Source organism: Elephas maximus, chromosome 4, assembly GCF_024166365.1.
Source record: "Elephas maximus indicus isolate mEleMax1 chromosome 4, mEleMax1 primary haplotype, whole genome shotgun sequence".
Lineage (NCBI taxonomy): Eukaryota > Metazoa > Chordata > Mammalia > Proboscidea > Elephantidae > Elephas > Elephas maximus.
In genome coordinates this window covers 59,189,737-59,201,933 of record NC_064822.1, presented here as the reverse complement: position 1 = coordinate 59,201,933, position 12,197 = coordinate 59,189,737, and the positions used below count along the sequence as shown (strand labels likewise).

Below are 12,197 nucleotides of genomic sequence, written 5' to 3'. Positions count from 1 at the left end.
CATTCAACAAAGTCCAACACCCATTCCTGATAAAAACTCTCAATAAAACAGGTATAGAAGGGAAATTTCTCAACATAATAAAGGGCACCCAAATTGGTAATGAAGAAGTAAAACTGTCCCTGTTTGTGGGTGATATGATACTATACATAGAAAACCCAAAAGACGCCACGAGCAAACTACTGGAACTAATAGAAAGATTCAGCAGAGAAGCAGGCTACAAGATAAACACACAAAAAGCAGTGGATTCTTATAAACCAACAAAAAGGATGAAATCAGGAAAACAATGCCATTTAAAATAGCCCCTAAAAAAATAAAACACTTAGGAATAAATCTAACGAGGGATGTAAAAGACCTATACAAAGAAAACTACAAAACACTACTGCAAGAAACCAAAAGAGATCTACATAAATAGAAAAACACACTATGCTCATGGATAGGTAGGCTCAACACTGTGAAAATGTCAATTCTACCCAAAGCAGTCTACATTTACAATGCAATACTGATCCAAATACCAAAAGCATTCTTTAAAGAGATGGAAAAACTAATCATTAACTTTATATGGAAAGGGAAGAAGCCCCAGATAAGTAAAGCACTACTGAAAAAGAATAAAGTAGGAGGATTCCCACTACCTGACCTTGGAACTTACCATACAGCTACCTCAGAATGTACTATTCAGCTACAATAGTCAAAACAGCCTGGTACTAGTACAATGACAGATACATTGACCACTGGAACAGAACTGAGAACCCAGATGTAAATCCACCCACCTATGGTCACGTGATCTTCAACAGGGGCCCAAAGTCCATCAAATAGGGAAAAGATAGTCTTTTTAACAAATGGTGCTGGCAAAACTGGATATTCATCTGCAGAAAAATGAAACAGGACCCATACCTCACACCACATACAAAAACTAATTCAAAATGGATCAAGGACCTAGATATAAAACCAAAAACTATAGAGATCATAGAAGAAAATATGGGATCAATGCTAGAGGCCCTAATATACAGCACTAACAGGATACATACCATAACTAACAACACACAAACTCCAGAAGATAAGCTAGATAACTGGGATCTTCTAAAAATTAAACGCTTATGCTCATCAAAAGACTTCAGCAAAACAGTAAAAAGAGAATCTCCAGACTGGGAAAACATTTTTGACTATGACAGCTCCAACAAAGGTCTAATCTCTAAAATCTACATGAAAATCCAATATCTCTACAACAAAAAGACAAATAATCCAATTAAAAAACGAGCAAAGGAAATGAATGGACACTTCACCAAAGAAGACATTCAAGTGGCTAACAGACACATGAGGAAATGCTCCTGATCACTAGCCACCAGACAAATGCAAATCTAAACCACAGTGAGGTACCATCTCATCCCCGCATTACTGGCATGAATCAAAAAAAGAGAAAATAACAAATGTTGGAGAGGCTGCGTAGTGACTGGAACTCTTATGCACTGCTGGTGGGAATGCAAAATGACACAACCATTTTGGGAAATGATATGACACTTCCTTAGAAAGCTAGAAATAGAAATACCATATGATCCAGCAATCCCACTCCTAGGAATATATACTAATGAAATAGGAGCCTTCACACGAATAGACATATACACATGCATTTTCATTGCAGCATTGTTCACAACAGCAAAAAGATGGAAACAACCTAGATGCCCATCAACAGATGAATGGATAAACAAACCATGATACATAAATACAATGGCGTACTACGCAATGATGAATCTGCAATGCATCTTACAACATGGATGAATCTGGAGGGCATTATGCTGAGTGAAATACGTAAATCACAAAAGGACAGATATTGTATGAGAGCACCACCATAAAAATTCATGAAAAGGTTTACACACAAAAAGAAACAATCTTTGATGGTTACTGGGGGTTGGGGATGGAAAAACACCATGTAAGACAATAGATAAGTGGTAACTTCGGTGAAGGGTAAGACAGTACACGATACTGGGGAAGCCAGCACAACTTGTCCAAGGCAAGGCCATGGAAGCTCCACAGACACATCCAAACTCCCTGAGGGACCAAACTACTAGGCTGAGGGCTGTGGGGACCATGGTCTTGGGGAACATCTAGCTCAATTGGCATAACATAGTTTATAAAGAAAAGGTTCTACATTCTACTTTGGTGAGTAGCATCTGGGGTCTTAAAGCCTGTGAGCGGCCACTGGTCTCTCACCCCTTCAGGAGCAAAGGAGAATGAAGAAAATTAAAGACACAAGGGAAAGATCAGTCCAAAGGACTAATGGAACACATCTACCATGGGCTCCCTAAACTGAGTCCAGCACAACTAGATGGTGCCCAGCTACCACCACTGACTGCTCTGATAGAGATCACAATAGAGGGTCCTGGACAGAGCTGGAGAAAAATGTTGAACAAAATTCTAACTCACAAAAGAAGACCAGACTTACTGGCCTAACAGAGACTGGAGAAACCCAGAGAGTATGGCCCAAAGATACCTTTTAGTTCCATAATTAAGTCACTCCTGAGGGTCACCCTTCAGCCAAAGATTAAACAGGCCCATAAAACAAAATGACACTAATGGGGTACACCAGTCCAGAGGCAAGGACTAGGAGGCAAGAGGGGACAGGAAAGCTGGTAATAGGGAACTGAACGTCCAGAAGGGGAGAATGTTGACATGTTATAGGGTTGGTAACCAATGTCACAAAACAATATGTGTATTAATTGTTTAATGAGAGACTAGTTTGTTCTATAAACCTTCATCTAAAGTACAATAATGAAAAACAAGAAAGAGAGAGAAAAAATCATGAAGTCAGGGTACTAGGCCATAAGAGGGAGAGCATGGAAGAGCTGGAAACCCAAAGGGCAACAAAGCCAACAGTAGTGAAGGATCCAAGGAACAACGCTGTGATAAGGAAGCAGGGGAGCAGGAGAAGCTGAAAGGAGGCTCCTGACCTCTACCCCACCACATAAGTGAAAACAGCCCTGACAGAAGTTCTAGTCCTGACTCTGCCACTTATTAGCTGTGTGACTCTGGCTCTGTTTCCTCATCCTCAAAATGACATTCTCTTATGGCAGTGCTTGGCCCAGATCCTCCATTACCTGCACCAGTTGCCATCAAGTCGATTCCAATTCATAGCTACCATATAGGACAGAGTAGAATTGCCCCCATGGGGTTTCCAAGGTACAGCTGGTGGATTTGAACAGCTGACCTTCTGGCTAGCAGTCAAGCTCTTAACCACTATACTGCCAGGGCTCCCCCAAACCCACCATGCAAACTCCTGTCTCTGGGCCTGTGCTCACACTCTCTCTTTGCTCTGCCTAGAACACGCACCCTCCTCTACCCAGCTCAAGCTCTACCTCCGTCAGAAAATCTCACCCCCTTATTTACTGGCTGCATGCTTTGCAATGTAAGTGCCTGCTTGGCTGGTTAGTTATCTTTCCAAAGATGCTTCTCCTGCTTCCTCCTTTTAGACTGCGCAGTCCTGGAGATCCCTCAGAGACCACAGAGCCCTCAGCCTCATCTGGTCCACAGCAAGGGGCACTTAGTAAGAACTGACTGCTCACAAGAGTGGGAATCCTGGGAGACGAGGCAGTCGGCAAGACAAAGGAGAAAGGAGAGGAGAAGCAGAGACAGGGAAGGAGAGTGAAGGAGAGGCAAAAAGACTTGGAAAATTCAAGAGCAATCTTTAGAAAGAAAGTGAAGGAGCCCAGAACAGTGAGAGGCACAAACGAACACACAAAGGAAGACCCTGAGATCCAGCCACAGGCCTCCTGAATGCAGGAGGGAGAAGCAAGACAGCCCAGACCAGTGCTGAGCTGTGAGGACAGGGGAAGAAGGCAGAGTGTGGGCTGATGGGGCAGAAGTTAACCCATCCCCATCTCCCTACCACCTGGCCACAGGGGCCAGCGGCCAGCTTGGCCGATGGAGGTCAGTGACCAGCACCAGCACAATGCCAGGGTGAGGGTCACACAGTGACAGGGCAAAAATGAAAGCAGTGCGAGCAAAAGCAGGGGAGGGCTAGTAGCCCCAGGCCAGGGTGCCGGCCCAGGAGAGGTGAGGGGCGCTCAAGGGGGGCACTCAGGCCAACAAGTGTGGGAGACTCAGCTCAGAAATAACAGGTGTTAATCTGTCATGTTGCTCTGCATGTCATCTGCATGTCTGCCTGGCCCTGGTCAGTGTGCCCTGCTCAGGGTATGCGTGGCCTGGGCTCAGAGCAGCCCTATTCCCGTCCTCAGAGATCCAAGGGAGAGCCAAGGCCAGGTCCCCAGGTCTCAAATCTTGCTCTCAATACCATGGAGTCAAGCCAGCTCCTCTTCCTGCCTGAGGCCTGTTCCTGCCTGCTTTTCCTCAGCCCCCACCCAGTGTCCTGCTAGGCTGGACCACGTGGAAAGTGACTGGTGAACTCTGGATGTGGGGGGAATGTAAAGACTGGGGTTGCTGAGGATGCCAGAAGCCAGCTGGGGGCTGAGGAATACAGACGATGGGAAGATGAGAATACAGAAGAACAGCCAAAGTGAGATGAAGTTGGAGTCAGTCTGCCCTCCTCCACCGCCTCCCTGGGGGCCCATCACACATACTGGGGTGAGCTCAGAGCTCTCTATGCTCCCCTACCCGCTGATCAGGCTTCACAGAGCCCCTCATCACCTCCCTGCCCAGTCCTGCCTGGGCTCAGACCTCGGCACTGGTAAGAAGAGATGGGGATGAGCCAGCGTCGGCACCCAGCAGGACCTGTAGCCAAGGAGGACAGGTGCTGTGGGTGCGGGGCGTCATCAGACACTGATGCAGCCTCCAGGCCCCCTGCCCAGCGCCTGACCACCTGCAGCTGGGGCCAAGCTGGAGGCAGGGCAGGGAAAGGAGGAAGCAGGCTCACAAACGCCATTCTGGGTGATGCTGAGCACTGGTTTGGAGGCAGAAGATTCAGGTTCTAGCCCCCACTATCCCACTTACTAGCTGAGGGACTTGGGGAAACTCTCGGCTTCTCTGAATCCCCATTTCTGCATTTGCAAGACAGAGATTATAATTCCTCCCTCACCTCCTTTGAAAGGATTGAAGGGATAATGGACATCAAAGACCTTTGGAGACTCCAGAGCCTGTTATTTTTTTAATTTAGCAAAAAAAAAAATAAAAAATTTTTTTTTTAAATTGAACTTTAGATGGAGGTTTACAGAACTAGTTTCCCATCAAACAGTTAGTACACACATTATTGTATGATGTTGGTTAACAACCCCATGACATGTCAACACTATCCCTTCTCAACCCTGGGTTCCCTATTACCAACTTTCCTGTTCCCTCCTACCTTCCAGTACCTGCCCCAGGGCTGGTGCACCCCTTTAGTCTTGTTTTGTTCCATGGGCCTGTTCAATCTTTGGCTGAAGGGTGAACCTCAGGAGTGGTCTCATTACCGAGCTGAAAGGGTGTCTGGGGTCTGTACTCTTAGAGACCCCAGAGTTGTCTTATGCATAACTAAGGGGTTCCTAAGGGCCCCTGGTGGCACAGTGGTTAAGTGCTCAGCTGCTAACCAAAAGGTCAGTGGTTCAAACTCACCAGTTGCTCTGTGGGAGAAAGATGTGGCAGTCTGCTTCCTTAGAGATTACAGCCTTGGAAACCCTATGGAGCAGTTCTACTCCATCCTACAGGGCCACTATGAGCTGCAATCGACTCAACAGTGATAGGTTTGGTTTGGTTTTTAAAAGGCTCCAGGCCTCTGCCCCTCTCCTCTCCCTTCCTCCCAGTCCTACTGTGAGTGATATCCCACCCTTTCTCTCCCTGCCTCCATGTACAGGGGAAGGGAAGCCCATGTACGGGACACAGCATGGCCAAGACAGTTTGCCAAACACCTTTTTCACCCTGCTTCCCCTACTCAAGGGCTCCCCTCCTGCCAAACAGAATTCCAACCCAAGTCCTGCCAAAATCCACAGCTTTGCATTTCCCCACACCAGTGTGACTGAAGATAAGTCTCTTAACCCCAATATCTTTACATGTGAAGCAGGTTGTTAGGTGCAGTCGAGTCGGTCACTACTCATAGCGACCCTATGTACAACAGATCAAAACACTGCCTGGTCCTGCACCATCCTCATGATTGTTGCTATGTTTGAGCCCACTGTTGCAACCATTGTGTCGATCCATCCCAAACAGCTACCTATAAGGATGAAATTTTAACTAAGCATCCAAAAAGCCTGGTCCACAGTGCCAACTTAAACTCCGCCATGCTCTGCCATCTCTACAGGGCCACCCCAGACACCTGGGACCCTCAACTCTCGCCTCTTGCCTGCATGTTTACCAGACCACTTATTCCTTTAAAGCACACAGACGTGTTCTGTAAAGTGTCCTGTGCCCATATTGTGTCTTCCCAACCAGGGACCTGACAGCTCTCCTGCCAAACCAGTTGTCCTCCCCTGCACACCCCCCTGTACCTCCTGGCCTTTCTCACCTTCGCACCTAAGCTCATGATCAACACCTACCCCATTCTCCATGGAAAAGCCTAGGCTCCCAGAGGCTCAGTTTCTTCATCAGTCAAATGAGATAAGCACCCAATACCACACCTGGCACTCAGCAGGTGTCCCAAACGCATCAGCAGTCTCCTCCGTGAAGCTTCCCTAGTACTAAAGGTAAGAAACAAGCATTAGAACAGGAGAAAGGGTTGGAGCGGGGTGGTGCGGAGAGGCCAACCCAGGGCATGGATGCCCACAGCTGTAAAAAGAGACTCTGTGAAAGCCAAGCAAAGCCACACGGGTGGGCTGGGAGAAGACGAGCAGTTCAACTGGCAGCTGAAGAGCAGATCAAGGGTCCAGATCAAAAGGACCCTGTTTCCCTTGTAGCAGAAGAAAGAGAAGAAATACCTTTGATCTTGTAGGGAAGTCGTAGTTAAAGGATGAACACAGGAGGGACTATGAGAACACTACTATTCCCTCGGCCAGAAGCAACCAGATCTGAGTTTAATCAGCCCCCACGGGCCCCTCACAGTACTGACACACCGAACCAGTTGCCGTTGAGTCAATTGTGACTCATGGCCATGTGTGTCCGAGTAGAACCGTGCTCCACAGGGTTTTCAGTGGCTGATTTTTCAGAAGCAGATCACAAGGCCTTTCTTGTGAGACACCTCTGGATGAACTCGAACTGCCAATTTTTTAGTCCGCAGCTGAGAACATTAACCACTCGCACCACCCAGGGACTCCAGCAGAGTGCCTTTGAGCAGCTGAGGAGCACCTATGCTTGGTGGGAGGAGAGAACCTGAATGAAAATTCGTGGGAGTGGACAACTGGAACCATCTTGCTGGGAGCCAGGACAGGGACCCTCTGTTGTCATGGACTTAAGTTACAGGGACCTTCTCCGGCCTCTAAGCCTCTGCCAACGTCCCAAGCTGGAGGTCCTGGGGGACTCTGCAAAGAGAATAGAGGCCTGACCAGGGCCCTCGAACAGCTATTCAGTTCTGGGTTTGTTTTTACTTTTCCAGATACCCTTCTCTTACATCCAACAGTCTACACGGCCCCACACAGATACTTGGTCCTGTCCACATGGCTGCTGGACACAAGGTGTCCCTGCATGTTCTGGATCCTTGGCCACTCATGAAGATCAGGCCTTTTCTGATCACCCCAGCTGGAGGTGGCTTTCCTGAGTGCATGTTCTACAGTACTTTGCTTGACTCTCTCCTGGGCCCTCCCCACAGTCTGCCTTGTGTTATAGGTATGTATCTGATCACCTTTCCTCCCACTCCCACTCAGATTTAGGGACAAGGTGTGACCCTCCACACCTGGCACACAGAAGGCTTAGCACATGTTTGTTACACAAATGAGTGAATGAATGAACGAATGAGGAATGTGTCTAGTGACCTCATTCCTAACAATCTTCACAGCCAAAGTGGGAAGTCTCATGACGGTCAGGCATTTACCTGGGGGACGCCTTGTGGGTTTTCCCAGTCTGCTCTGGGGGGATGGTCTACCGTACTCAGAGAGTTCCTTTTCTCATATTTTCCACCACCACAGCTTCTCGCTCCCCCGTGCCCCACTCTCCGCACCTACTGAAAGGATTCTTCTCAGATACCTTCCTATCCCTTATGAACCCAGGACAGAAGAAAGCATCGCCTGTTCACCTGGTAAAGGCCCCAAGGTCATTTCCCCTTCTGGTACTTAGAAGAAGCCCCAAGGTTACTGTGTCTAGCTCTCTTTCCTAGGCTCTATTTTCAGGGCTTGACCATAAGCCCAGGGGTCAGCTGCCCAGCCTCCAAAGGCTCCTTACCGTACATCTTGCCCTCATCCGACAGGATGATTTTGCGCCGGCCACAGGGCGGGTAGATGGCCAGGGCCTCCTGGAAGCTCTGTTCAATATCTGGGCTCCACACGCCCTCTGCGTCATTGTCGATGGGCTTGTCCAATGCCTGACTGCCCCCAGAGACGTTGCTCCCCTCAGGGGAGTTAGGAGAGCTCCACTCGTTGGAGGTAATGGTGCCGGCCTTGCCCTCCAAGGCTCCGCTTGGAGGAGCGCCCGTTGGACCTGTGTGGGCAGAAACCATAGCACTGGTGAGAAGTGGAGGAACGGTGTAGACTATGGGATGGGGGACACCCCAGGGAGTGCCAGAGCCCCAGAACTGCTGCTCTTCTTGGCCAGGCCACTCACAACACAGGGGCTTGGCAGAAAAGGCCAGGGACTCCAGGGGGGAAAAGAGTGAAGTGAAAGGTCTGGAAGAAGTCAGGAGGTCTGGGATCACGGGCAGGTCATCTCCCCTCTGTAGGAAATGGCCTACAAATGAACGGAATGGCCTGGGCACTCTGACCTTGGCTCTGAGAATCATGTTTCCCAGATAGGGATAAGAAAGAAGTAGAGACAAGGACCAAATGCCAGGGGATGTTCAGACATTAAATCAACACTGGGCAAAAAGGAAGCAAAATAAAATGCAGGTCAGCAATCTCCTCACTGCCTCACTGCCTCACCCCCTCACCCCCTCACCCCCCACCCACCCACACACACCCACACACACAAACACACACACACACGAGCCCAGCTCAGCCTCTTTTTAAAGCAAGATTTTAGCCCTGGTTGGAACTATGGCAGGTGACTTGCTGGCACTTCCAGAGGCTGACACTAGAATGAGAAAATCCAGAGACCTCTCTGGTGCTCACACTGTCCAAGCTGTACATTTCTGGACTCAACTCCCAGGGTTTTGGAAAAGACAGCTACCACCACCACCAGTTGCCATCAAGTCAACGACAATTCACGATGACCCCACGTGTGTCACAGTAGCTCTGTGCCCCATAGGGTTTTCAATGGCTGATTTTTTGGAAGTAGATTGCCAGGCCTTTCTTCCAGGTGCCTCTGGGTAGACTTGAACCTCCAACCTTTCAGTTAGCCATATTAAACGTACGCACCACCCAGGGACTCCCGCAAAGGACACATATACTAGTAATCTTATGTCGGCTTTTGGATTAGGAGTACAAGGTAGGTACCATCGCACAGCCCTCCCCAAGCCCCCAACTTCTCCCCTCTCCCAGTAACCGAGCAGCTCTGCAAGGGAGAGCGCTGCCCATCACACACATCACCCCCTTTTCTTCTCCTCTACTGGTCATGAGATGCAGTATAGTCCAGCGGCTCAAACCCAGGCCTTGGAATCAAAACCCCTAAGTTCCCACCCACTTCCACCCAGGACTCTCTGAAATAAGACCTTCTTAAGGCATTCCTCACTGTCTCTCCCCTTGTTCTGGACTGAAGTATATCCCCTCAAAACACATGTTGAAATTCTAACTCCTGTACCTATGAATGTAACCCTGTTTGGAAATATGGGTGTTTCTTTTGTTATATTAATAAGGTCATACCTCTTTAGGGTAGGTCCTAAACCTAATCCCATCTGAGTGGTGTTTTATAAAAAGGGAAAACAGACAAGGACACGCACACACATACACATACATGGGAAGAATGGACCACTGTCTACATACCAAGAAATACCAAGGAACACCCAGGGCTACTGATGAAGAACCCTCGCCTAGAATCAATGCTCTACTAATTTGGGCTTCTAGCCTCTAAAACCATGAGATAATAAATTTCTGTTCTTTAAAGTTCCCACTCATGGTACTTTTTGTTTTGGCAGCACCAGCAAACTAAGACACCCCTCAGCCCACCCACAGCCTGTCAGAAGAAGAAAGTTCTTCACAGAGAGTGCTGTAAGTGTGGGTGTGAGGGTGAATATTGTCAACCTGTACAGTGAAAGCAAGGGAATTGAGTGTGGGGTCTAGGGTGCCACATACTGGGAAGGAGGTGGAGGGACCCAGGAGCTCAGCCAGGATACTAGCGCAAACACGGTTGGAAGGAGGTTAGAGCCATGAAATTTAAAGCACTAAGCCTAGACGAAACCTAACCCAATCTCCTCAGTGTGCTGAAGAACTGAAGCCCAGAGAAGCCTAAGAACTTGACCAAGGTCACAGAGCAAGTAAATGGTGCAGCTGATCTTGATCTCAGGCCTCCAGGATGTCAGCGCTTTGTGTATAAAATGGCAACTATCCTCTCTGGCTTTTAAAATATATTTTCATGAAAGTTTGTCCAAGGGGGGCCTCTTGATCTGGGAGAACATAGCTTATTCTCGACCAGGAATTGTGGTCTTGAGTCTATCCGGAACTTTAAAACATTTTCCTGAACCTTCTAAAAAAAAGCTTCTTAAAACAGCTGTCAACTTTTCAAAAGAACTAGATGGTGCCCGGCTACCACCAATGACAGCCCTGACGGGGAACATAACAGAAAGTCCCTGACAGAGAAGGAGAAAAGTTGGGTGCAGAACTCAAATTCTAGTAAAAATACCAGACTTAATGGTCTGACTGAGACTGGAAGGACTCCAGAAGACATGGCCCCCAGACTCTCTGGTAGCCCAGAACTGAAACCATTCCTGAAGCCAACTCTTCAGACAAAGATTAGACTGGACTATAAGATATAAAATGATACTCATGAAGAGAGTGCTTCTTAGCTCAAATAGATACATGAGACTAAATGGGCAGCTGCTGTCCGGAGGCAAGATGAAAAGGCAAAAGGGGATAGGAGCTGGTTGAACAGACGTGGGAAGTTCGGAGTGGAAAGGAGGAGTGTGCTGTCACATTATAGGGAGAGCAACTAGGGTCACATAACAATGTGTATATAAATTTTTGTATGAGAAACTAACTTAACTGTAAACTTTCACTAAAAGCACAATAAAAAACAGTTATCAACTTTAATTTCTGGCAATATGGTAGAAATATGGTAGATGATCTACCATATTGCCAGAGACTAAATTTGACAATTTTTTGTTTGTTTCAGAAGGTACAGAAAAACTTTTACTCTATAAAAGAAACTTAGAAATGATAGATAAAATATAACAAATACACTTAAATTTTTATATAAAATTCTTACATCTAAGAAAACATTTGCCATTTCAACCATTTTTACATGTATAATTCAGTGACATTATGTTCCCCAATAACTACAGACAACTGAACTATTTCATAGAAACTATTACATATCACATAATTATGCTTAAAATGATTATTGACTTAAAGAAGGAATTGGAAATATGAAACAAGACACTGTCAGAAAATACAAATCAGACTGGGAAAAGAACCAAATAAAAAATTTAAAATGAAAATTTTAGTCACGGAAATTAAAAATTCAATGGTTGGGAATAACAGTAAACTAGATATAGCTACAGAAAGAGCCTGCATATTCCAGGTTGTTAATTAGTCTTCCTCCAATCCTGATGCTTCACTCTTCTTCATTTAGTCCAGCTTCTCAGATTATTTGCTCAGCATACATACTGAATAAGTATGGTGAAAGGATACAACACCTTTCCTGACTTTAAACCACAGAGTATCCCCTTGTTCTGCTCAAACAAATGCCTCCCAGTCTAAGTACATGTTCCTTATGAGCACAGTTAGGAGTTCTGGGATTCCCTTTCTTCGTAATGTTAACCATAATTTTTTATGATCTACACAGTTGAATGCCTTCACATAGTCAATAAAACACAGGTAAATATTAACAACCTGCGATATGCAGATGACTCAACCTCGCTTGCTGAAAGCAAAGAGGACTTGAAGTACTTATCGATGAAGATCAAAAACTACAGCCTTCAGTACGGATTATATCTCAACATAAAGAAAACAAAAATCTTCACAACCAGTCCAATAAGCAACATCATGATAAATGGAGACAATATTGAAATTGTCAATCACAATCAATGCCCATGGAAGCAAGAGTCA

General features: G+C 46.6%; 1 protein-coding gene across 1 annotated transcript in view; it reads right to left on the bottom strand.

Annotated features, from left to right (window-relative positions):
* The window catches only part of TEAD4 (TEA domain transcription factor 4), a 67,379-nt gene extending 59,059 nt beyond the window's left edge, over nt 1-8,320 (bottom strand). The window contains exon 1 of the mRNA XM_049882194.1: nt 8,227-8,320. Coding sequence (XP_049738151.1) covers nt 8,227-8,233 — 7 coding nt within the window. The 5' untranslated portion in view covers nt 8,234-8,320. The remainder of the gene's footprint in view (nt 1-8,226) is intronic.
* Between the last annotated feature and the right edge of the window lie 3,877 nt (nt 8,321-12,197).